The sequence below is a fragment of the Pezoporus wallicus genome, unplaced genomic scaffold (genome assembly GCF_028554395.1).
Source record: "Pezoporus wallicus isolate ANWC-B61680 ecotype Strahan unplaced genomic scaffold, APGP_CSIRO_Pwel_v1 scaffold_6362, whole genome shotgun sequence".
NCBI lineage: Eukaryota > Metazoa > Chordata > Aves > Psittaciformes > Psittacidae > Pezoporus > Pezoporus wallicus.
The window spans coordinates 9,934,153-9,960,775 of NW_026637663.1; the positions used below are offsets into that span (position 1 = coordinate 9,934,153).

The following is a 26,623-nucleotide window of genomic DNA, read 5'->3' on the forward strand; positions in this document are numbered from 1 at the left end:
TGAACCATGGTGTTATGCATGTTTAGAAGACTACTATAGTTTTCTTCTGTGAGATAGAGAAGCTTGTTTTAAATGATTAACCTCAAAGTCTTCACAAATTCATGTGGATCTGCAAGTTTGTTTCCACTGGCATTTCTACAAATGTGGCAGGTTTCTACCACATAATTCTTCAACCATTTCTGCAACTTTACTGCTAACATTTTCCTAAGGGGATTTGAACAGCTTATTTTGAATGAAACTTATTTTTTTAGCATCCTTTATACCTCCAGCAACCTTCAGAGTTTCTTATCTACCTTTGCTGTTTTCCCTCTGCTGGCAACAGTAATCTTATTATAATCTATTCCAGCCTGTGGAAAACTCTTAATGAAATCTCTCCAGTGTACCTCAGCATACTTGTTAGAAAGGGAGGGTGACTCACTGGTTGAAGTTTCTAAGCAGTAGTTGAGGAAGGACTGGATAATTCAGAGAATGGGCAAGGTTATAATGACAGCTGTGTCAGTTTTGAATCTGCGGAGGAGGACATGAACTGCTATGGGTTGCTGACTGTTTTGCTGGGCAATGTGAGATACAATCACTGCCTTTGCTGAGTATCTTTCATCCAAGAGTTTCAAAAGGTTGCACAGGTATTCAGCCACAGGGAACAGAAGGAAACACTCAGAAGAAAAGGGAAAGTATACAGAGAAGACCTCTACAGTACACTGAAATCAAGGTCCATGATGCAGTATTGTTGAAAACTGCTGTGTCACTCCTGCAACAAAGTTGCTTTCATTTCTTGATTTTACCCTCCTGACTAATGTGTTCAAAGCACACTGAATGAGGTATTGGATGCACTAAAGAATATGTTTCAGCATTTAACACCAATGGGAATAATCTTGTTAAGGTGATGTGGCCAAGTCCCTGAGTGGTATGCATAATGCTGGCAGAAAGTCCAGCATGCTGAATTATGTTTCCTGCATACACAGGCATGGCAAATTTTTTTTTGCGAACCTAATGTGTAACAAAATGAACAAGGGATCACCTGAAAAAAGATCCTACTTGCTTGCTTCATAGTATTACTATTTTTTCATTATTGAAATCCCATCTATTAAACTATATTAATAAATTTAATTAAGCTTAGCAACATTCCTAAGGGAAAAAACATTTAGATAATATTCACTAGATATTCATTTAGCCAAGTGAAGTGACTCCATTTTATTGGCTTATATCCACGTGTCTTCTAACATTCAGAGTATCAGTAATTTCTTTTGCTGTTTAAATTTGGTTAGGTCATGCTATTTAAGATTTCTATAATCAAATAAAATACCTGTGGCTCAAAACTCACAGGCTACAGAAAATGCTCATTACTTTCTCAAAGCCCTTTGATGCTGAATGAGGAGCATTTGTTCTAACCAATTAAGTGTGTAGGAATTTAAACATAATGATTATATTTTCTAAGAGAGAAATAAGAACAGATGTACCTTCTCTTTTTTAACATAAATCTATATTTACAAATCCACAGAGACTTCCTATATAGAAGGTCCTTCTAAGCGGAAGAAACCACACTGCCTACCCCACAACCTGGCAAGGACAGTGCAGTATATAAAGCAGAAAGGAAAAATTCAATAGACATAACATCAAGAAGGTTCTTACTAAGCTAATGAAAATTGCTCCATGAAACGTTGGATAGGAATAAGCTTATTTGTCTTCAGTATCACACCTATCTTAACCTTCTTTTCCCATTTCCTAGTCCCATTATTGCTTTGATGATAGTTATTCCTTGCCAACACCTGCATGATCATCATCTGGTCTCATTCACACTCCCTTTACTGGCATATAGGTAACTAAAATGACTGTTGTGGTTGTACTCTCAAATCACCCAATGACTTGGGATTCTCTATATAATTTTACATTATTAGCGTAGTAAACAACACATTTGCGTAAATCAAGATATGGGCAATAGAAGGTGTTTTTTATGCATTTTCTTTTCCATGCTAGTGTAAGAAAGGCAGCTTTTTATTTCTTTGAAGGGAAGAATCAACTTGGATGGGCCCGAAAGCGGCTACAAGTCTCAGTGTCTCAGGATGTTTGTAATGGCTAATCCACACTCGGAGAACTTTCAAAAGTATAAATAAATTGCAGACATTTCTTCCTTTATACTCTATTTCCACTGTTTAAATCTGTGTGGCATAAGCTTTATGTTTAAAAAGCCTCTTAATCCTATTGCCCAGTAGGAATCTGTTAATAACTTCAGGAGTGACTGAGGCACGTTCTTGCCTGAAGTTGCTATCAAATACTGTTAAACCAAACACAATCCTCACACTGTGTCCAATTTCACCCCAGGGCAAGCAAGTTACCAAACAAATGTCACTAGTAGAGACTGGCACCTTTCTCATTTTCTCCTTGTTTACTTTTCTTCTGCCAGGGGTAATTTCTAGTTTTAGTCAGTACTCATCTATGAAAATGTCTCGCCTTCTTCCTAATCTAATTTCACACTTGGAAAATGTAGACTGCATCATCACATGCAGTAGATGTCGTTGAAGATACTAAAATCAGTCTTTGGGGACTGATTTCAAGCTTGCTTAGATCTAGAACCACTATAGGTTGCTTCAGTGCTGCAAAATATTTTCGACGTAAAATACACATTGTGCTGATGGAGCTTATGGATGCATAAAACCCTCCACCTCAGTCTTTTGCCAGTGACATCTGGGCAAGAATGGATCCACTTCCACATCCAAATCTTAGTAATATCTAGGCTGAACTCCATCATACTTTCACTTCTAGATACAGTTTGAGGCCCCACCCTTAAACTACAAAGTATTCAGTACAGGGCAGCTATTCGCTGATTAAGAAAACACTAGGAGCTGCCATGTACAAATAATTCAGACTGATCCAATGATTCGACATGAAAAATATTAAGAGGACGCTAGATGGCAGGCACCAGGTGATCTTTCCTGATGCCATCACTTGCCTCTGTAGTAAATGGCAAAGTTATAATGGACTTACGACGCTGACAGATAACATTAGAATCTCATTTTTTAGCCCAGAGAAGGGGCTCCAAAACATTGGTAGCTCAGTGAGAGACCTTGGCTTACTTGCAGTTGTGCTCTCTATTTAATCACCCTCACAGATAGCTGTATTTTGCCTTTTAAATCTGGATTGTGATGTGGCTAAGATTTATTACCCTGTAAAAAGCAGGGATTTTATTGAACATGACACTATTTTTCATTCCAGTCAGCTTCCTAGAGGACCTTCTGTTCTCTTGAGAAAGGTTCCCGCTGCTGGTGACCAGCATTTGAAATTCAGAACTAACTGTGCTGTACTTTTTCAGTGTTTTTTCACTGTGGTTTAATCTCATTATAAACTCAGTGGTGAAATTCCCTGGTCAGCATTAAGCACCAGCTCCTGCAGTTCAGATCACAGAAGCAGTCAATGCTCCATGTTCTTGCAAGTGGAAGGGATTGAATTTTGATAATACAGCTTTTTCTCTTCTGTTCTCCTCATCCTATCATAAATCTTTTCCTTAGAAGTGTTCCACTTCTACTTCACTACATATTGTGGCAGTTGTGCTTTTGGAAAGGTGTTCAGTTGTCTTTGCAACCATTCTTCAAAGCAGACTGCAGATATAAATTCTTCCCCTTAGCTTTTGTTACACCTTTTATTTTACTTCTCCAAGAAATTAGAAATGTTTCCTTGCTATTGTACATTTGGGGACGACCTTGGTTCCTGACTTGTTTATTCAGTAAGTGCTTTCTTCTTTGCCCTATTTTTAGTATAGTTTAGTGAGTCCTATTTTTAGCTGTCCTTCATAAAAGAGGGATGAGCCTCTTTATTTTTACTATTATTTTCCATCTAAGTTGTCCAGTTATATTTAAAAATTAAATAGCTGTTCTTTTGACCATTTAGATTTTACTTCCCCTGCTGTCATCATCTGTCATTTTTATTACATTCTTTTAGATTGTGGGAGGCTTCCTTTCAGCATCTGAATCTGGTTTTGAGCTATCTCCTGCCTTCAGAGTGAAGCACTCTTTGAAGCTAATGGCACTGCACAGGAGTGTCTGAGGTTTAATGTAGCACAACCATGTTTCCTTCCTTTCCCTCTTCATTAATGTTTCAAATGTGGTAATTCTAATTTAAATCTATGCCAAGATTCTGATGGGAGGGAGAAGGGAAGATAGGTACTTCCTACACTCATCTGTTCCTTGAAACCTTTAAAATGCAACATACGTAAGCCTTAAATAGCAAAAGTGGCATCATTGTGGATCAGAGTTTTAGTCACTGATCATGCCAAGGGCCTTAATGAAAAAAGGGCAACATTTCCACACCATGCTTTTCCTTTAAGTGGTATGTCTGGCAGGATCTGCATCACAAACATGCCAATTCATATGAATAACATGTTTTCCCACATAGAATCATAGGATGGTTTGGGTTGGAAAGGACCTCAACATCACCTAGTTCCAATGCCCCTGCCATTGCCTGGGACACATGTTTTATGAGAAGTAACATTACAGTCATACAAACGTATAAGCTGTTTACTGTGGGGTTTTTTTTTTTGCTACATTTTTCAGGTCATCTACTGTTTTTTTTGGGTTTTTTTTTGGTAATTTGTTCCTTGTGGAAGATGGTAATTGCAGCAATTTCAAGCCTACAGTTCATGACAGAGTCAGGTGTAGATTTATACGTTATTTTACATTGACTGGTAATTGTTCTAAATTCTGCCTGGTGTTCTTTGAAGTAAGAAGGGGCCTGAATAATACATTTTCTCTAGCTCTGTAAAACAGCTAAATTGTTTTCTCTTTTCAATGGATTTTTTTTTTTTTTTATAAAAAATAGAAGCAAAAGAGGGTTTTGAGGTCTTAGTTTCTGTAGGCTCCACTGTACAGAACATGTCAGACCTACATTTGGTTTAATTTCAAGGAAAAAATGGGAAAAATATAAAGCGTTACAAAATGGTAGAAAAGATTAGATTATACTTCATAACATTAACTGAGAAGATGTCTTTGAATTTCAGTGGTAATAACCCCCATTAATGCTTTTTCTCAAACTGTATGGTATATATTTAGCTCATAAAGAAAAGTAAAAGCCCAGCAATTTTAGTTCCTTTTAAACTAGTCCGTAGCAGAGGAAATAAGTAAGAAAAGTATAACCATATGTGTTTCTTATGTGCACACTCACAGTCCTGTTTGGTTTACCGCTCGATAAGCACACAGCTATCAACTGGACCCCTCTGATGGCTGCGATAAAGTTTGTTTCCTACTCAGCTGGAAGTTGAAGCTCCGAAATGCACCCCTGTGTGGAGTGAGCCTGGGTGGCAGTGAGAGCACATCATAGGATCTCAGTTTGGTCAAGGGCAGGATGTTAGAGGCAAGGCAGTGGGGTTGCAATATTGCATCTTTCCAGAGCACACCCAGAAAGGCAGACTGTGCCAGGCTGTGTGGCTATGTGAGGTTGTTTTCTGTCACCAGCATCCAGTCTGGGATTGATTTGTTTGCCAGGGCTGGGAAAGGGTGGAAGTGACAATTTCAGGCCATCCAGCTGGGCTTTCAGAAGGAAGCACAAGTAAAAATGTTCCCTCCTGTGTCACAAAAGACGTTCCTGCTTTTGTCAAACAGCAAATTTCCAGAGCTGGTCTCAGGCGCACTCGTTTTCATGAGGATCTGATTAAGGAAAGCTAAGTGTTTCGTTGTCTTGTAAAGGTTTGAACTTAAATACACTGAACTAAATTTCTTTCACTGACTAAGTCAGTAGGTGTAGGGAGGCATGAACCAGTCTCTGTGACATCTGCTTGGATGACACTGCTCTGAGGCAACACTGGCTTGCTTTCTTCAAGCTGACCCTTCCAACGCTTAGATTTTCCCAATCTTTTTCAAACTTTCCCCTAAAGTCAAAGACAAGTCCCATTTCTTCCATAGACCTTAAACCTCTCCCTTGACTGGCTGTGAAGGCGCTAAGAGAGACTTCTGCTGAGATTTCACTGTTACCACTGGCTTCCATAGAGAGAAGTGATACACGTCATCTTTTTGGAGGGAAAGGATGGAGGGAGACTTCATGATGGCTGCCGTCCCCTTACCCCAGGCTTGCTCTCTGCCAATCTGGTAAGTGGGAGGTAATGGTATATGCATTACCCTGAGCTCCTCCAGGAGAAGCTCATGATAGTTGAGATGTGGTGGGGTCACCCATCCCACCTAATTTCAGCACCAACAAAAGGAGCAAAGGCTTCTCTTCATCACAGCCAAAAATCTAGTGACAGAGTCTGTGTTTCATGACTCCTGCTACACTGCTCTCAGGAGGAATCCCTTCACCTCTCATAATAAAGGACTTTTTTCCTGGGCGAGGCAGCAGCTCAAGACTTCCAATCTCTGCTGAGCTCAGTGTTCAAGTGACTCTTCAGTGCTGCTTCTCTGGAGTTCAAAATCATTCACAGAGCTATATACAAAAATGTGGGTTTTTTTGAGAAAAAACATTTTCTCTCTGTTTAAGATCCAAGCTTTTGAAAGCATTCAACTAATTTGTTATTTCTTAGGCAATTTACTTAACTGCAAAGAAAAAATTCAATATTGGATGACTTATTACAGGATTTAGACCTATATCCAGAGCTCATTCAGCCTTCACTCCTGAATGTCCTTCATTGCAAGGTGTATCAATCATTTTAGTCCTGGAGCTGCCTGTGCTCCTCATAATTTATTTTTCCATTCATCTCTGCTCTTCAAAATGACTTAGATGGGAGTAAAGATGAAAACCGAATGGATAGTTAACAGTCACATACTGCAGTCCAGGGATTCTCTTTGATGAAAAAAGCTTTCTCCCTGAAAGATCTTTTGTAGCAAAAGATCTGTTGATTGCGACCTCAATGTCTGACCTGTACTGAAAAAATGAATTTGCTTTTATATCATGTTCTCTACCTCATTTTGGACTTCTTTTGTATACTGGTATCAGAACCATACCGTTCACCTTGGATTCCCCCTCAAGAAGGAAGATCTTTTTGAGATCTTCAGAAGTTTAATTTCAGTTTGAAAATACACAAGAATTTGCAATTTAAAATGAAAATATAAAATATTTCTGGAACTTCAAATGAAAACTCAGGGGAGCTCCTTCCTTTGGTGCTGAGATTCAAAAAGAGGTCACTGCCATGTGGTCCCACAAGCATATCAGTTCATAAAAGCTGATTTCTAAAGGGCTTGAGTTCCCAAGTGTGTGTGTGTATTCTAAAAACAAGATTTCAAACTAGCAAATATGAAGAAGCAAGCAGCGATTATTATAGTTTCAAGACACGAGAAAGAGGGTGCAGGGGTAAAGAAGGATAAGGGTGCTATCAGTTAAAATGGATGCAAATAATACATGCTGATATTTTAGTGGTAGATGAACATGTAGCGTCAGGTGCTGGCAGGAACCCACGAGGGGGGGGGATGGAACCAGCCTGCTCTCCTCATCACTGTGTCCCTGGTCCATATCTCACACCTGCATCCAGACAGAAGACAGCAGTAAGGGGAGCTACCATGGGATAGCACAGAGCTGGAAGAGGGGCAGGTGTGTAGTAAGAGTTGTGGTATTGCTAAGTCTGTCCTTTGAGCCTCCTAGGGTGCCACCACAGGAACATTTCAGTAACTCAGACTCCTACAGCCACCACTAAACTTATTGTGTGCTGGGAAACCTGACCAGAGGCTTCAGAAGTCTTGTCACCAGGGGTATGACACAAGACACGGCATGATTGCTCTCCCATTTTGGAGCAAGCAAGGCAAGAAATTAATTCCAAAAGTAGAGCTGAAGACAGTGTCTTTCCAGTCAGAGTTTATTCTTCTGACCTTACTTGCTCTAGATGTCCATTCCCCAGCAGGTACACGGAAATAAGGTGGAAAATATGCTGTAAGTGTGCCCACTGAGAATTTTCCATTAAAGCACAGTTTCTTTAGAAATGTATTGGTTCATTGAGCTGCCCAGCCTCTGTTCATAACCTCTCAGGCTGATGATGATTCCTGACCAAGGATGTTTAGATTTGCACTTCAAAGGCATGAAGGGGAAACAGCTGAGATGTACTGAACAACCTTCAGCGCATGCTGTGGCGCTAAGACATCACTTTGCAAACTTGCAACGCTTCTTCATGAATACAAGTGGATAAATACCAGACAACTAAGGTATACTTTTCAATGGGCTAATGGCTAGGAAGTAAAAGAAAAAGGAAAGGCAAAGAGTACGGGTGATGGAGACTAATTTCTCTTTCTCCCCATTCATTTTCCCACCACCTGCATCACATGTGGCTCTGTGGAGATGACCTGAGTTTGCATCCTGATGATGCGGGGCCAATGAAACACATGCTCCTGTGATTGGAAGTAAGTCACCAAAAAAAGCTTTGGCCAAGCACAAACACAAGTTTAAAATGGCAGTGCCCTGGTGCCTGCTTCTAAACCCCTTGATTTCAGCTCCCACCTGGTTCCCAGGCTTGTACAGCAGAGAGGCTCCCAAAGGTCACCAGCTGCCTTTAATAAATGAACACATTAGTTCAGTAAACTCCATCAAAGCTACACAGGAAATGTCTCTTGACTTTACATTATTTGATTGTATTTAATATTCTGTTAATTTGCCAGATGATTTCTTAGAGTTTTAACAGTTCTGCTGCAGTAAAAGTCAATGTTGCTCCTGGAGCTGATGGCCTGTTCCAGTGTTGTCCTGTGGAAAACAATCTCACATCATCAACAGTTTAATTTGCTGAAGACCTTCAAATAAATTCATTTAACAAGTACTCACTGGTACTGAATATAAGGATATATTAAAAGGCTTTCAAATAAAAATGCCTGAGAAGAAGGCCAGGCAAACTGATGCACTGAGACCTAGGAGTGAATAAGGAATAAGGGATAATATTTAGGGTTTGTAAGTTGGAAAGATGAGTGAGATCTTAGTAGAAAAAAAACAGGAAGGTCAGGGAAAGACAGAGAAGGAGCTTCAGCTGGGAAGCTGTAGCTTTCTCTGCCCCAATCCTGGACTGGTCCCACCTGAGTTATGTGTCTCCAGCCCACATGATTTCTTACTTGCTCAGGGTCTCAGCCAAGGGCTGGTTTGACCACTGTGTAGCTCATAGCGCCACCTGGATACTCTACAGCCTTTTAAATTTGCCTCCGTCTAGTTTTTCGTATCCGTTTTGGCACCAGCTTCTCCTGTACAATTGCAACCTCTCTGAAGCGAGAGCAATTTGGACTACAGTGGAAATCCATGCAATCCATCAAAAATCTTATTCAGATATAAAAAGAACCAATTTCTATTCAACGAGATCTGACACTGGACTTCAATAATACCGTAATAGAGTCTGCATTCCCAGCTTCTGTTCTTCACTCCCTCTTTCTAGTTCTTTATTTTTACTGTCCTTTACCCATCCCTCAAGTCTGTTTTCTCTTTGATTGATTGCCTAGTCTCTTTATTTACCTTCCTCTCTTTTCCATATATCAGAACCCTTCCTTTTGCTGTTTCTTTTATGCCTTACATTATCTTTCTATTTCCTTTCCCCCCCACTCTTTCTCTACTTTTTATCATTTTTACTGTCATGTGTTTCTTTCCTTCCCTCCTTCCTTCCCTCACCCCTTCTAGGGCTCAGTTGTGGCCATCGGTGATGCTAAAGTAGATCCACAAGTGGCTGACAGTCTTGCAGGGAGGGGATTTGTCCCAGTGTTCCCCCTAGCTCAGCCTGAGGGCAGAAACCCCTCTTGTTCCCATTTCTCCCTATCACTTCCTTGGGGAAAGCTGAGCAGGTGCTGGGCTAGGTGCCTCTGGGGCCACCTTCCAGTCTGAGCAGTGCTCACATTGAAGAAACACTCATTGCTTTGTGCTTGGATTTGTCCTTGGGTGTCAGGCACAGCAGTAACTTGCTGAATGTAAAGCTGCAACTAGGGCATGTGGGCAACTAGAGCTTGTGCTGATACTTACTTAGACCTCTAGTGAATTGATTTTAGTGCTAAGGGGTTCTGTGGGGATTTTGCACCTGTCCACAGGTACTGTTGTGTCTTTGGGAAGAGGATCTGTACTGGAAGAGCTGATTTAAAACTTTTCTTCTCCTGCAGTCAAGATCAAATATTTTGTAACAGGGAACATTTCTTGCCTAAGGGGCTTGACTGTGTCCTGCTAATAACAATATTCCCTGAATAGATTTTAACGTATTTTTTCTTGTTCATTTAAAATTGGTATTTCAAAGTTTCCTTTAAATGCATTTAGACATTTCCCAGGATGATCAATTATCTCAATTCATGCAACATTCTCATGCGCAAGCATTCCCTATGATGGCAATAAATGAAATTCAGTAATAAACTCTCATAAATTTATTAAGGTTCCACAGCCACAGATCACCACTGTCAGTTCATATAATGCTTCCTTAGTTACTTAAAAGCTATATTACATGCTATTACATTTATAATCCCACTTAATATTAGTCCACTTAACAACCTCTCAAACAGTTGGAACTGAATTTACTGTCTCTCATCAGTGCCTTTCTGAGGTTTATTGCAACATTTCCTCTCTAAATGTTTTTGTGGTCTGAGAAAGGATTATTCTCATTGAAGTGTGATAAGCTTCACTGAGCTACTCGCTTATTTCTCCCCTATTTATCTCTCTTTTTTTTCCCCTCTCAGGTCAGACCCCCCTCGTTTCTTCTGTGTGCTGCTCTAAGGTAGCCCTTCCTGTGCAGAAGACAGCCTTAGGCCTTGGTTGTAAATCTTCAATGAAAACATCCATAGATCCCACACACTGCTTGCATAACTTCCAGGAATGTCTTTGCCTTGGTAGCATTAGCTGCTGTTATCTTGTAAAATAAACCTTACACCCCTGCTTTCCGCTGACTATTCTCAAAAATACACAGCAGTCTGAATCTGTGCCATCAGGTCTCTCCTCTTTTATAATTTCGTTTCCCCCTGTTTATTCTCAACATCTCTCCCTAACGGCCCCACGTTCACATGGGTCAGGCATGCTGACAGACCAGGGCATGGGTTTCCAGACTGAAATATAAGACCAGTTCTCATATAGTGTTGTTGGCTAAGTTCAAATAGGCTTTGTGTACAAACCACAGTGAACTGGAAATATTGGTTTGTGCTGTCATCCTGGGACTGAGATCAGAGGGCTTCTGAACTTGTCAGGTAGAGCATGACATGGCTTTTGTCATGCTATCTGCAGCCAGCTTATGCAGGAAACACCTGTCAAAGTTCCCCCTCTCTGAACAGTTTCCTGGGCAAGTACAGAACTTCTCACATTTATGATGATTTCTCCCTCTGAAATGCAGTATATCAGTATTATATTGTAACTGTAGCAGTCCAATAACATTACGACATCATGATTTGCAAGGATTTTTGTAGAAAATCCTGATGAACCTTGAATTTGCCAAGAGCCTGAATACAGATAGAGGATCTGCTCACTGGGGGCCAAGAAAGATGGATTGATGTTCTTCTGTTTATCCTGCCCCCAGCTTTTCACCTGTGACACTGCACTAGACTGCAGGGACACAGGCTTCCCAGCTTTCACAGACCTTGCTGTGGGGTCAGCCCCACACCTGGATAGCCTCTCCCACGCTGCTGCCGTTTGAGACCTGACTCTTCTTACCACGTACCTGACTTTGTTATGAAATAAGGTTTTACTGGTGAAATGTTCCAGCTTTCGAGGAAATGCAGGAACACTTTGTGATGCACAGATTGGGAAACAACAGCCTGGCAGGCTGGCAGAGAATGCAAGCACTGCTGTGTGATCGATACCAGCCTGAGATTTTGCAGCTCTGCTCAGGAAGGGGCAGGCAGAAAGCCTCAAAAATCACCAGGATAGAGCCTTTTTCACTAGTACTGTTAAGGTCAAAACATGGTTTTCTGTTTTATAGCTGTGTGGAGTTTTAATTAGGGCTTTGTGGCCGGGAGCATTTTTCCTCCCTCACTTGATGCCATAGGCTCCAAGACAGCTTTTTCATATTCCTTGACAAAATGAAATGGTGCCTTGCTGAGACAAAACAAAAGGGAAAGAACATCTTTTTCAGCAGAGGAAAACCAGCCTGATGATTAATCCCTGCCACTAGCACAGTCACTCAGGTGCAGACACAGACAGCCGCCTCTGGGCGATGCTACGTGGCCATCCAGCAGACGGCTGACTGCTTTTAAGATGGTGCTGCCCCTCAACCCCCAGCTGTAGGCAGCTGCCCTTCTGCTGGAGGTTATGGCCTGCTACAAGGGGATAGGGGGAACTAAATGCATTTCCCACTTAGTTGCTTCCATACAAAACTGTCTGTTTAGCTAAAAAATTATAGTAAAGAAGTGCTCATTCAAGACTTCAAGGAAGTTTGGTGATATGCTTTGCTCTCCCAGTCCTGCTGCATGTGTAATACTCTCTGGCAGAGAGGCCAAACATGCTGCTGAGGCTGGGAGCACCCCAAGTTCTCCACAGCTTGCTGCAGAGGGTGGTCCTGCAGCCTCACTTGCCAAGTTTGATCCTGTGGAGATGCTTCTGTTCCCATCTGGCCCACCTGGGCTGAGTCAGCTCCATGAGCAGCAAGCTGGGCTGGACGTTCTGCCATTTGCGTTGGGAAGCAAATGGCATAAGGTGGACAGAGTCAGCACAGCCTGGCTCTCTGATCTTTGTTTTGGAGGAGGTGAGGTGTCATCTATATTGCCACACAGAATCACTTACAATCTATTTATTGACAGAATTCTGCTGGATCAACAGGTAAACCTTTTCTGTAAAACTAAGCTGCTGCAATTTCCTGAAACCCCTTTGCATGCTTTCCTCACCTACATTTAAATGAGATGAGTGATGATAAATTTGCGATCTCTTTGTTTTGTCCTTGTGGGTGCTACAGAAGGGATTATTTTCTTTTTAGCACTTTTTTTTTTTTTTTTTTGCCTTGGTATGATTGCACTGAGGCTTCCAACAGCTCAGTTGCCTGGAAATTCATATTTCCCCAGAAGAACCATTTGGCTTGTCTGCTGAAGGCAGACAGTGCAAGCTGGCACACTTACAAAAGAGAAATCTTATATTACCAGCAGAAACTCTGTCTTTCATTCAACCTGGAACAGCAGACGGGAAACCAAGGGACTGTTCAAGAAGCAGTTCCAGGCAAATTACGATCTGAAATCAGTTTTGAAAGAACTGTGATGGAAAGCACCTATATAATTGGAGGTTCTACGTTGCTGTCCCCTCTCCCCCCCACCTCCCCCACCCCCTCACCCCCCTCCTTTTTTTCCTAGAATGTTTAGTTCTAGAATTAAACCAGTCTTCATTTAGGAGGAAAGTGCATTTATGCAGTTTTGCGTCTTTCAGCTTTTTTTTCCTCTCTGATTTGCGATCTCCTAAAAGGACTTTCCATTACTTTGGTGAGGTGATGTGTCCCGTATTGGAAGTTTGTGCCATTTTGGTTCTTCAGTGATTTCCATGGCTTTTTTTCTTTTTTATAAAGTGCTATAGCTGAAATAGGCTTTTTATTCTTTTTGTCAAAAGAGACTCTTTTGTTCCTTTAACAAAGCATTTTATTTTAATGTGAGATCATCTGCTTGATTCTCTAATAACTTTGTTTCTACTGAATGGAGGACTGTGCCCTGTGGGTACACTTCTCGCGAGGGAACAAGTCTCAGGCAGCAGAGGGCACAAAGGAGTAACACTGGTTAAACAGCCCCTGTTTCCTCCCAGTTGGTGATATTTGATAAGAAAGCAAAGGCATTACATGTGCTGACCTCTGTGCCTTTGTGTGTGTGTGTGCCTTTTACCATTTATAATATGCCAAAATTTGGAGGCAACTGTACAAGAGTTTGAAAAGTGAGGACTGAGACGGTAACTGCAGCACACCCACATCCAGGTGGTATTATTCTCCACCAAGAGATCAGTTCTAGAGTTTGCCTTTAGTCTTCTATTACAACAGAAGTCCTTAGGAGGCCGAGTGGGGATGTAGTTTTTGACATGACCATGCTAGCTGAGGCTGCAGAGTCCATCCTGCTCATAACAGGAAGATGTTGTTGTGGTGACCCTCCTGTCAAGGTGGATGCTTGAATGCATGTCCTAGTACAGTGACTTTGCTGTGCAGAAGACAGGCCAGATGGTCTGTCTCAGGGGCATGGATTGGTCACCATGGTGCCTAGCTCAGAGTAGCTGCACTGCTGGACTCATCTGGTTCCTCCTCAGCATCTGAGAGAGCTCAGAATCTCACACAGCTCTTCTGTTACGGTATTGGTCATGATGCTGATGTCTGAACTGAAATGACCTTATGGCAACATAGTGAAGACCATAATTAAATATAAAAGCAACCATACTGTCTAAAACTGAAGTTCCACCCAGCATCCTGCCTCCAGATGTGACCAGCAACAGGTCCTTATGAAAGAGCACAAAAAGCAGGAAGAATGCAAAGTGATACCTTCCCTGCTACTGAATTTTTTAGTGGCTTCCTGAGCCAGAGGCTGCATTTAGACAGTCATGTTCCTTTACCACTGGTGGACATTCATGATTGCATGAATTTGCCTGATCCTTTTTTAAATTCAGTTTCACAATTAGCCTTTGCAACTTGCATGGGCAGTTAGTTTCATGGCTTAATTAGATGTTATGAGAAAAGGTATTTCTTTCTCTTTGTTTTAAACCTGATGACTGATAATTGGAGTGCCTTCTAATTTTCATAGTGGGTGAAAGATTGAGTAATTGTTCCTTGTTTACTTCAGTTATCATTATAAACCGCTATTCCCTCCCCTCTCACCTGTCTCCTCTTTTCAGCTGAAGAGTCCAAGTCTAATTAGTCTGTTCTCATTTCAGCAAGGCTGAAATCCAGCTCAAAATAACTGCTAAGTGTAATCCTAGAAAACTTGTCCAAATCATACCTACAAACCTTTGAAGGTTATTGTGCTACTTAGAAAACTGATAGACATCTTTATAAGACCTGCTATGAACACAAAAAGCATGTACGGGGTACTCAGAGCAGAAGGACAAACCAATAAATATGTAACATTTTTTCTTATAATGTCAGTTTTGTTCAGCTATAATGTGAAACTGAATGTTCTGGTAAAGATTGTTTGCTTTTGTGAACTGAGGAAACTTGCATCTGGCACAGAAATGCCTGAGAAGATGTCAAGTAATATATGCTTCAGTTCTCATTTCTTCAGAAGAGGTAAAATTAGGAGAGACAGGACTTTAATAGGCAAAGTTCAACAGTGGGAGTTCTGTGGTGATCTGTTGTTTTCTGGCGTGGTTAAGTCTGGCTGCCAAGGAATGGACTGGGTCATTGCACATCAAGAGCTAAGATGCTTTGAAAGGCATTTAGAAGTATCTTAACGTAATTTAAAGCTGTCAAGATTATATAAAATTATATTAGTAAATGAACCATGGATAGCAAAATGGATGGTTTAGATACACTTCATTTGAACTAGGTGAATATCGAAATCCAACCTGGCTTTGGCTAAGTCACAAGGAAGATTGTTCTGTCCTTTCGTTATATTCTTGTCAGAATCTGGGCAGATTTCAAATGAAATCTGGACTTCTTCCAGATTTCACACATAATCATGGCACTGCAAGGCACTATATATTCAAAATAATCTCAGCAGCCACAACACCTCTTTGATCAATATTATGTACAAAATTCTGTGCAAAACCTCAGCAGTGTCTTTGTTCAAAAGCCACTTTTCCACCTGACAGTAGTTGTCTCCTATCTCCCATACACATAAACTGTGTTTTCACTTCCCTGGTGGCTGTTGGAGAGCCAGAAGTCTGGGTCGCTCAGGGCACTCGCAGGGCACTGGCAACTTGACCACCTGGGCTTGTAGTCCACCTCAGTGTAGACTGTTCCCTTCCAGTTTGTAGAAACTTTGGAAATACCAGGCAACTGGAGGAAAATCAGCTTTTGAAACATCTAAATCTTGTGTGAAATAAAACTGTCTTGTTTTACTCAGCTCTAATTATAAGGCAGATTTCAACTGAGCATTTTGTGATGTGCAGAAATTTAATAACCTTTATAAATCAGAACTTTTAAGTTATGTGATGAGTCCCAAAGTTTCAGAAGACTTTTAAACTTAGAATATGAGTGTTGTCCAGGCTGTGTAAGGGGGATAGAGGGAACTTTCTCGATGGACATATGGTATCTTAAAAAGAAAATACAAGCTGAACATTTAGCTATGTGAAGAAAGACCACAGGCAAAGATTGTCAAAATAAGCAAAAATTAAAGGTGCGCCATTTACAAACCCTGCTGACTAATGAATGTTCAGATCTTGCAGCTTTGCATGTGTAAAAATAGAACATGAGAACGCAAACAGTACCTGAAGAGTGATGGCTTTGTACTTGCTCCTCTTTGGCCTCCCATCCACAGGTGGAAAGCCTGGGTAGCGAGGAGTGGAGTGGCCCATCTGTGAGTGTCCTGACTTTGTTCCCAGAGGTGCTTAGTCCTGGCCACCTGGAGCAGGTAGGCATCTTGCAGGCAGCTTCTCTGCTCTGAAGACAATACTTGGTGGACTTAACCTCAGTGCTTGTAGTTAAAAAAACACCACAAAAAAAAAAAAAAAGATGTACTTTCTTGCCTTATTTCCCCTTCATTGTCTTGCACAAATCAAGTGCAGCTTCATCCATCCGAGTGTGAATTATCTCCTAGCTAGTCAGCAGTGCTTGGAAAAATCTTACTACAGCCAGCAACTTTTAAATGGCTTAGTATTTTCCACATTATGAAGGTTATTTGTCCAGTGACTACCACCTGCCTCCTCCTTATCCTTCTTCTAAAGTAATAAAAACGTAGCCATTAATACATTCAAGAAACCTGGCAGTCCTTCCTGGATCTTAAAGAGATATTGTGCTACTTGGTCATGGAAAATTGATCCTGAAACTCTTGAAATTGAAAGAAAACTCCCTAGTGCAGCAAAACCAATCATCCAAGTGTTTATTCAGCAACAAATTAAAAAGTAATTCAGACTTTGGGATAGAGCCTAAATCACTGTTTTGTTTTTTGCTTTTCTAAAAGCAATTTAATGTCCTCGTTTATCTTAAAAAGTAACTAATAGTTACGTAAAAGTAACTTTTCTAACCTTCCTGTTCTGGAATTGGGAAATCTTTGAAGGCACACATTTAAGGGTATCTAGATTCTAATATATCATTGGTGGTGGGATTTTCGGTCACCTTTATGTTTCAGAAGGCTGGCATGGGGAGCATCAGATCTCCATGAGGCTAATCTCTTGAGTAACCTTCAGCTGAACACAAAAGCTACTTCTTGCAGGTAGCTGAAAACAAAAATCCTGAGGTTTCTGAAGTGTGGGGCAACTGGTGAATGACACAGGAAATCAGGCAGAAACGCACTGGCCTTGAGCTGTCATCTACTTGTTCCTTAAGAGTGCAAAATGAATGTGCAATGCAGCTCAGGACAAACAAGTTTTACAAGCACTAAACATGGGTGTAAGTGATTACCAAGGCTGGGTGTTAGCAGGAAATAGATCCTGATGTGGCAGCAATTTCTTAACTCCTCCCTTCCTTTCTGCTCACCTGGGTGTCAGGGAACAAATTGAGATACATCATTGGCTCACTCCAACCCCTGTGGAAATGCCTTCTATATTGTACATGTGATGCTGTATTATGGAGCTGGTGACCTGCTCCCTCAATCTCTGTTCTGTTTTTCGTATTTGGAGCATTACAGGTGTGTTGCATGGTATAGCTATTGAGTAAAGCAATAAGGGAGGAAAGAATGAAAGCCAACACATAGAAGTAGGAAATACATCTGTCAGGGAGTACAGCCTTAATCGTCAATGGGATGTGCTTGAATTGATGTTTGTTAGTGCAAAATGTGTGTTCTTACATGCATCTAAGTGATTCCTGGTTGGTTTTATTTTATTCATCTGTACAAAGATGTTGTTTACCCTGCAGCAGTGTGCCCTAGGTAGGTCTGATCCTCCAACAAGGAACAGAGTTAGAGACAGTGGGGCTTTGTATATAGCAGGAGACATGCTGGGGAGGTAGGACTGTTACCAGCAGTGGCTCATAATGCAGCAGGGAAGCACTCAGAAATATCTGCAGAGTGCCAGGCCCTGCTGCTTCTACTATAATCAGAGGCAAGCAACAAGGTTTATTTTGGTCAGTCTGTGGCTCTTGTAGTTACAGATGATTCTGTAATTTTGGAAATGGGATACCCTCTTTATTAAAACAAAATCGCACAACTGTTCACCAAGTATGCACAAAAGTGTAGAAATAGTGACATGGAGCACAAAGTGCTTTAACATATAACTTCTATATAGTGACCATTTTGTGTATTAACGATCGTGAACTTCCATGCACTGAGAGGCAGGTTTTCCTTGCTGTGCTTATTGCAGATCTCACACAAGGAGACAAATAACATCTATTGATTCACCCATCTGGTAAGTAATAGATTTTTCAGGCAATATCCCTGAAGGGAAGAAGAAGAAATAAATGTCATTTATTGCTTGCTAAAGATGTAATGTGGAGACAGTAGATCCAGCAGACATTATTCTTTGTTTCTCTTTTCTAACAGCTATACACACATTAGTAGTTTAAGATTTGAGCTTTAGTGAATTGCACTTGCAGTATCTCACGTTTAACTCAATTACCCACTAATTAGACCTTCTATTAAATTATGATCAAATCTCAGGAACTCCTATAAATATTAAAAAAGAAAAAACAAACCAAAAACAACAACTGAAACGGATTTCACTTTCTGTTTACATTATTTCAAACAAGTGTCACAGGATAATTCAGTCACTGGAGAGAGTCAGTTGTATCTTATTATGAAATGCCAAAAACCTGCTATGATTTATCCACTGATGTGACAGGGAAAGTGGGAAATCAACCTCACATCCATTTTAAAGGCTCTGTGTAAAGGTTCGTCTGGTCTGGCCCATGTCACAGTCACTGTACACCAGTGCTCCGCCACAGAGCTCGTGACACTGCTCCCACAGCAAAGGCTTTTCTGGCTCGTGCAGATCATTCATTAGCGTGGGTCAATACTCTGACCCATCACTTAAGTGAACTGGGGCATCACTTCCACTGCAGCTGAACTGATACATCTTTTCCTCATGGTATGCTGGGAGGCTGAGGATCCTGCATGAGGAGGTGGGGCACCTCTACAGGCAGAGACGTCCATAGATAGCCCTAAGTCAGGCAGGGCAGAAGCTTTGAGGACTGCAGCCTCTCTGCTGCCAGTGTTCGCAGTGGTGGCTCCTGCACACCACATTGCAGAGAGGCACTGCGCAACTGCCCAGCCCTCTTTCCTTGCCTTCCCACCCCAGTTCACCCCTCTCTGTGTCCAGCTCAGCAAAGACCCATCTTCAGAGGTCACTGGGGCTGGTCCACCCAAGTAACTGAAAATAATTGAATCACTAGCTTTTCAAGGGACTTCCCTTTGAAAATGGCTTTGTTTACATACAGCTGCTGCTTATGCTCAAAATGTACAAGCTGAAAAGGAGCATTTCTCTGCAGCAAGCTCTGGCTGAGAATTTACTTTCTTCCTTTGCAGATCCCCCTGGATCTACTCCATTTCCTCCTGCTCATTGTGCAATTAAGAACTGTGTTCGTTCAACCCAGAACTGAGGCCTCAGTGGACAGGCACTTCATTCCTCTTGTGTCTGTTGTAATGGCAAGTCCCCACATTTGTTCTCCCAATGCACTGCTGTACTGCGCTGGTGAGAAAGTCATTACCCTTCTCAGGGAATAGCTGCATGACATGGCATGCAGTTGTCAACAGCCTGAAAAGACAAAAAGCTGTTACTTTTGAAACAACAAAAAGAAATGGGAAAGCAGTTTCTGGAAGCTGCAGCAATTTCCTCAAGGACAGCTGTAAATGGCACTTAGTGCATACAAATAGGGGTCAGCGATGATGATGAGAAAGCCACAAATAAACAAGTCAACAACAATACCAATGAAAAGTATTCTGCTGCCAAGAAAATACTTTATTTCTCATTAGCATAATTATTGCTTAGCATTTAAACTTAAATGCCACAAACAATTAAAAAGTTATGATATGCTTAAATATTTTGTCATTTTTTGGCGAGATGGCAGACTTAGGGAGAGTGGAGTATGAATGCCATCACTGCCTTGTTCTATTAATCTCCTTCATTTGAGGAATTATCCTTTTGCATCGATAGGCTTATGGCAGCTCCAAACCTCGTACAAACCAACATGATCCCCCTGAAGTGGAGGAAGTTGTACAAAGTAGCAACAGCAGAAGCTTTCAGATATTTAAGATGCTGAAATCAGAATCAAGGATTTTCACCACAGAGAACTTCATACTAAACTTCTTCCTCCCAGGGAAAGGCTGTGAGAGGCACAGGACTAAGATCTGGTCAAAGAAAATTCCTTAGACTGTTTTGTGTGGATATTGTTTCTTCTACTTCTTTTCCCAAACCTTACAGTGTACGTACACACATCCCAGGGACCCAGATGGCCTGTGAGCAGAAGTTTGGTGTCATCTTGGAAGAAAGTGAAAGAGTGAGCAGTTGGGACTTCCTCAAGCCAGAGAAAAGAGCAAGGACAGCATTTCCCAGTCTTCCCAGCTGTCCTCGAGCATTGCTTCTAAGTGTGTATAGAACTATTACATATCCCTCTAAATGTAACCTCAGATTCAGATTTAGGCAGTGAAAAATCTCAGTGAAGACAGTAATTTTTACCTAGCTAAATCCATTCCTTTCAGCAGAGGAAAATACGTACTGATGTTCTGAGATACAGTGATTGTCCTGGCTTGACTGCTACTGCTAAACCCAGGACAAGTGACATTCTTGAGTCTTTTACTGAACAGCATGTTTCTGCCTAAATATTGCACTGTCTGCTCTTAAGGATAGACCATCTTGTTTCCAGCATAAATTTAAGGGAGCTTTGCTTGTAGCTTCCCTGGGATTAAAGCCCTGAAGTTAAGCGAGTCATATATAACAGATCCACCTTCTGAGAAGTCCCATAAATTAAAACCAAGGTGCACTGGGGGAAAGTGGTCTGGCAGCGACTCAACCATCTAAAGGACCTTTCAAGTCCATTCTTGCTTTACTGAAGGGGACTGCTGGGGCATTACCTTCGAAAATCAGTTCTTCATCATGACAAATGCTTTCAGCTTAAAGAGCTATGGACTGTGGTAGGCACCGAACTGCTGCAGTGCTGCTTTGTTTTTTGTTGAGTCTGTTGGTAGCTGGTGGCTATAATTAGCAGAGTTCTTTATGCAACTATCATATCCCTGAGAGAAATCAATGCTGCAGCATTGTTTTACCTTCCTTCCCTTACTCAGACTTCTGAAATGCAAACGCAGCCATGAACAGCAGGCTTTAAATCATATTTTATAGAGCTCCACTAATGTATTATAGTGTTTCAGTTGTAGTACAAGATGGTGGGGAATAAAGATGTATGCTCATATAATTGCCTGGGGAGACCTCAGGGTTGGAAATCTTCAACAGATTAGATAGATGTTTATCAGGTGTGACACAGTTTCATTTATCCAGTTGGCTGCTCTAGAAGCCCTCCAGAGGTCCTTATTTTCCTACGATTCTGTCCATGTAGGGGATGATCATGTTACCTATGAGTAGTCTGCTAAACCAGAGGACTGATAAAGCTTAGTTGAGTTCTTGTGCGGATTCCCTTACATCTAATAAAGTAGATGGTTTTGCAATTCTTTCAGAAAAAGCACATAGAGAAAATTCTCCTTCCATATATTTCTCTGTTGTCATAAATCTTAAAGGTCTAGAACACCTCTGAGACATCCAAAGATTTGATTGAAATTGGCTGGTTAGTACAATAGTTATTAGACAAGGGCTGACACACCTATATGCAAGCAAGCAGAGAGAGTGATAGTGCCAGCCTTATTACAACATGAAATCAGAGAGAAATGCAAAGCTGATGCAGCAACTTTATCTGGCAGTTTAACAAATGACCGCTCATGGGGGGGAGGGGAAAACAGGAACATAAGGATTTAATTATACTGATTATGGAGCGGATTTTTTAGTGCATTGCAGACATGATTTTGTGATAATCAGGGAATGCAAAACTGCTTGAAGCTCTTTAACGTTTTCTCCATTAAAGCTGTTAGAACTGCCACTCACGCCTCTCCTGCCTTCCTCAGCACATGTGCATTAAGGGGAATCAACCAGGAAAACCCACTGGGATTTGATGTTCCGAGCCTGATTCCAGCTGATTTGATGGGTAGGGTGGAGGCCACTGGGAGCAGGCCCAGGAAGCAGATATTAATAGATTATTTGCCCATTCAGTGGCTTGGGGACTTCTGTTGTTCCACCTTGCCCATTGATGGCTTTTGCTGGTCTCTGAGATGGAAGGTGGAGAGGCGCTATGCCTGTTTCCAGACTAAACTGGGGGCTTGAGATCTCGACTCTTACTCCAGTTCAAAATGGTGAGGGAAATGTGCTGTCTGTGTGCTGCCCACCCTTCTGCCCTTTTCTGGGATGTTTCTGGGGAGCTGGAAGCGTGGACACAGCATGCTGGTGTGAATGGAATTAGCTCTGTCCCAGCTGGGCTGCTGAGCAGAGGCAGGGCACCAAAGAAAATACTTTCTTCTGGGGTTTTTGGTATGTTTGTTTTTAGTTAGCAGTCTATATGAAAGAAAAATAAATATGCAAAATAGTTTTTCCCTTGCTTTCTTAAACTCCCTGGTGCCACCCATTGTCAGTGTGTGGTGTACTAATGCTGATACAAGTCCACGGTAGCCAAGGTAGGTAATTTTAGATTTAGTATTTCATGCATGGTCTGCTTGTCAGAGCTCTTTTATCTCTTTTCACACCAGAACACGAGGGCTTTCCTTATGCGATGCTGGACTACTTTCTCCAGACTAGCCATGTACAGTCACTCCCCATTGCTCTCAGTGTGCAGGCAGTGGATGCAAATGGTCAAAGATCCAGAAATCTTCAGCAGTGGATGAAGAAGGCAAGGCTGATACGCAATGGAAGGATGAGCCACTGGTCTCTGGATATCTTATTGCCTTGTCCCATCGCTGACTATTTTAGCAGATGGATCTTGTTTCAGGAGAGGTATAACAACTCTACAGTTCTCTGCTGGTTCCTGTTAACAAAACAGATTCTTGCCAGGAAATATTTTCTAATTAAAGGATAAAGGCACAAGGATAAAATCAAGAGGGAATCACTTTTTATTTCCTAGTCTTTAGATGCATGAAAGGTGTTTTCTTAGCTCTAGAGTCAGGAAAGCCATATCTGTGCTGATATGTGTTACAATGACTTCATCTAGCTGCTGAAGAAAAGAGACTTCACTTCCTTTGAAGTTTACCCTTCTGAGCGTAGTGCTGGTACAAATAAATGAAGTGGTAGCTTTGCTGTTTGGAAGATGCCTCATTTTTGTCTCAGAGTTTCCTTCCTTTTTTCCTTTGCAAGCTGATGTAGTTAAGGGGATACAGAGCCAGTGTGAACTCAGTATCAGTAAGGCTCTAACATCCTGGTAGTAAGAACACTGTAATAACCCGAGTGGATGAACAGCAGATTTTATCACATTCATCTCGGATGGAAGAGACTTTATTTCCCCTGGTGTCTCCACAGAGTGTTGTGGTATGAAACAAAAGGGAAATTTCACATCACCTGCATTGAGGCACTAGTTCAGATGCTCAGGTGAATGGACTGGCTCGCCTCAGAGACTCCTAGGTCTTCACTTATACTGCTGTCTTCTGGAGGTGACTCCCTCACCATGTCTACAGAGGGATGAGTCTCGTAACATAATTTAGCACTGCCCTTATGTACATAAAACCATATGTTGCATACACCCTACAGGACTTTTACAATCCGTTCAGACTCCAGAATTCCTCTAGCTCCCTTGGATTGTTATTATTGGAGCCACTGCATCATATATTTTATATTTTCCAATTAATCTTTCTGAGTTCTTAATCAACAATTAATTTTACAGCATCATTGTGACTATTCAAGACTGATTATTCAAACTTCTTTATTTCATACATAATAGGCAGATGTAAAAATAAATAACTCAGCCTTTCCCAGCCATCTTGAGTCATCATTCATTTCATCCATTTTTCATTGTTAATTGCCCTGTCACTGCTGTCGTTCCATTCTCACTCCAGCGTATTAAGGAAAAAAACTCACCAAACAAACCTTCTGGTTTCTCCTAGCCCCTTTGCCTAACCATAACTCATTCTGGGGTTTAATTGCATTTTTAATTAAGGCTGCTACAACCCTATTGGTTCAGAGTCTTTCATCATGCTCTTTGCAGTTCACACTGATTGGCAGGGACAGCCTCTTACAGAAGATGTAGGGACAGAATAGAGCATGTAACACTGTCTGCTCTAAGAACCTGGGCAGGGAATAAGATGTTAGTTAACTTCTTAGCTGTCTCACACTTTGAGTTTAATTTAGTCACCTCATCACTGTCTCAGTGCTCTGCCTGTAAAATATCCTCTCCTATCAGCTAGCTGCACAATTTACCAAAAATACTCAGCCTCCTTGTGCCTTGGTTTAATCATCCTACCATTAATCAGCAGGTTCTTTGGCATGTGCCCTCCCTCACACAGGGACAAAACAGCCCTTGCCTGCCCCAGGACTAGCACTTTCAGAATATGCAGGATGCCAGGATGGCTTCCTTCTCTTGCTGCCCATATCAGCTACCTGCCCTTACCTGAAATCCTTATCTACTGCCCAGAGCCTGAGAACAGATGGAGTGATGTAGATGCCTGTCCATACCTAAACTTCCCCTTCCTCTACGCGTTTCTGCATATCCTTTGTGTGACGCAGGATGCGACTACAAGCTCTGTGCTGCAGAGAGAAAACCTGTCTTGTCCCTGCTGAGCGTTGCAGTTGTACCACCTTAAGCAAAGCAGTCATACACCTTTAACACCTAGCTAGTCTAGAGAACACCTATTATAGGCAGGTTCAGTGATTCATTGTTACTTCACTGAACTTGACTCATGTCTGACCCTGTGTTAACATAAAGTTCAGGTTTGTGTTAATAGGAGCTGTGTTTAAAACAGTTGTAAGCGAACTCCCTTGACACTGTAGTCATTAAAAATAACATTATTTCATTTCTAGGAGTGCACAGATTTTAGCTTTCATATCCCAGCCAAATTCTAACTGGAGTGTTTACATTTCAGAATTGTTTATGTCATTTTTACTGGCAACTACAGTTTCATTTCTTACCCTAAACCCTATGGGGATGCTCATATGCTGTATACGGAATGGAGTTCTCATTTGGAAAACATGTTGAGAAGAAAAGACAGCATATAATGTTCAAGTATAAGAGTATTTCTTATTAGTAATTGATATAGTCCTCCAACTGTTTCTGAGAAGGAACTGGTATTTATAAAATGCTCTGAGTTTCTCTGATGAAATGTGAGCTGCAAGAATAGTCACTGCTTTTAATCACAAATGCACCTTATGTGTCATAATTACTCTGGCTCTAGATACAATAGATTTCACAATTCATTCAAAAAACACAACCAGCTATATGACTACAAAGTAATTAGTTCAGTAAAAGCAAGATGGTCTTCTTGTAAAACAAGCGAATGTATTTCATTTATTTCAGCTTCTTCAGGAAAACCTCTCCAGGAAGAAATTCATTACTTAAGCTCACTGGCAACCAGGAGCTTCTCCACAGCCACTCAGCCAGGATCTGACTCAAGCACAGCACTCAAGGCATTGGTATTAGATCAGCCTTTCCCACAGTGAACCCCCTGGCGAGGCTCTGAGGAACAACTGGTCACAGATTGGAGCCCACAGGTTCTCCCTGCTTCTTGGGGGCAATCCCAGTGAGGAGAAATGGAGCAGCTGCACAGAAGGATTTGAGGAATAATTCATAAATAACTTTAAAAAAAAAAAATTAGCATTTCAAAGTTAGTTTCCAGAGAAACCCTACTGCTCTGAGAGAGCACGCAGCAAGGTCTATGCCTGTGAGTCTAGCTCTCAGAAGATGTTTACCCAACAAAAGTGTCAGAAATCAGACAAGTCAAAAATGCCAAATTTTCAGTGGCTGTTGTTATTCCCTGGGGCCATTCATATCCAGTTTTCTCCGAGCAAGAAATAATCACAGGGTAATGTTATATAGATAACTGTAATATCAGTTCTTTCTCTTTCCCTTAAATGCATACAGGATCAGATAGGAAGAGTTTCAAAGCCCAGACAAACTTTCTTTCAGGCAGCAGAATACCAGGATAGAAAATGTAAGTGAGGCTTATGCATTCATCACAGCTAGTTTTTCTGAAGTTGTGTAGACAGTAGGTGTGTTATCATATCTTATACGATCATGCTTTGTGAGAATTTACTGAAGCTAATCACCAAGCTCCCTAGGTTTCTCACTGAGAATCACTACTGAAGTACAAACCTTAAACTTTCCTTACCAAGAAAAAAAAAGTGGGATGAGGAATATATCATTGTAGGCAAGCTGCTCTCTTACTAGAAACTAAGTTTAGCTCTAGATAGAGCTGTCTATATAGACCCTTATAACAGTCTTCCAATACCTAACGGGGGCCTACAAGAAAGCTAAAGGGACTTTTTATAAGGGTCTGTAGGGATAGGACAAGGGGGGGATGGCTTTTAACTGACAGAGGGGAGATTTAGATTAAACATTAGGAAAAAATTCTTTACTATGAGGATGGTGAGGCCCTGGCACAGGTTGCCCAGGGAAGCTGTGGCTGCCCTATCCCTGGCAGTGTTCAAGGCCAGGTCAGGTGGGACTCTGAGCAACCTCGTCCTGTGAAAGGTGTCCCTGCCTGTGGTAGAGGATTGGAACTGGATGAGCTTT

At 41.4% G+C, this 26,623-nt stretch overlaps 1 protein-coding gene across 3 annotated transcripts in view; it reads left to right on the forward strand.

The window, feature by feature from the left end:
• Positions 1-26,257, forward strand: part of LOC130598009 (uncharacterized) — a 60,584-nt gene extending 34,327 nt beyond the window's left edge. The window contains exons 3-5 of one of the 3 annotated variants that reach the window (XR_008971909.1): positions 19,401-19,566; positions 20,296-20,459; positions 25,409-26,257. Coding sequence is in view for 1 of the 3 variants with exons in the window: in XM_057407053.1 (XP_057263036.1) it covers positions 12,277-12,651; positions 19,401-19,566; positions 20,296-20,375 (621 nt within the window). In the remaining 2 variants the exon portion in view is untranslated. Of the gene's footprint in view, positions 1-12,245; positions 12,652-19,400; positions 19,948-20,295; positions 20,523-25,408 lie in introns of those variants that run through there. The other 2 variants (XM_057407053.1, XR_008971908.1) reach the window with 2 other exon arrangements.
• Positions 26,258-26,623: the final 366 nt, after the last annotated feature.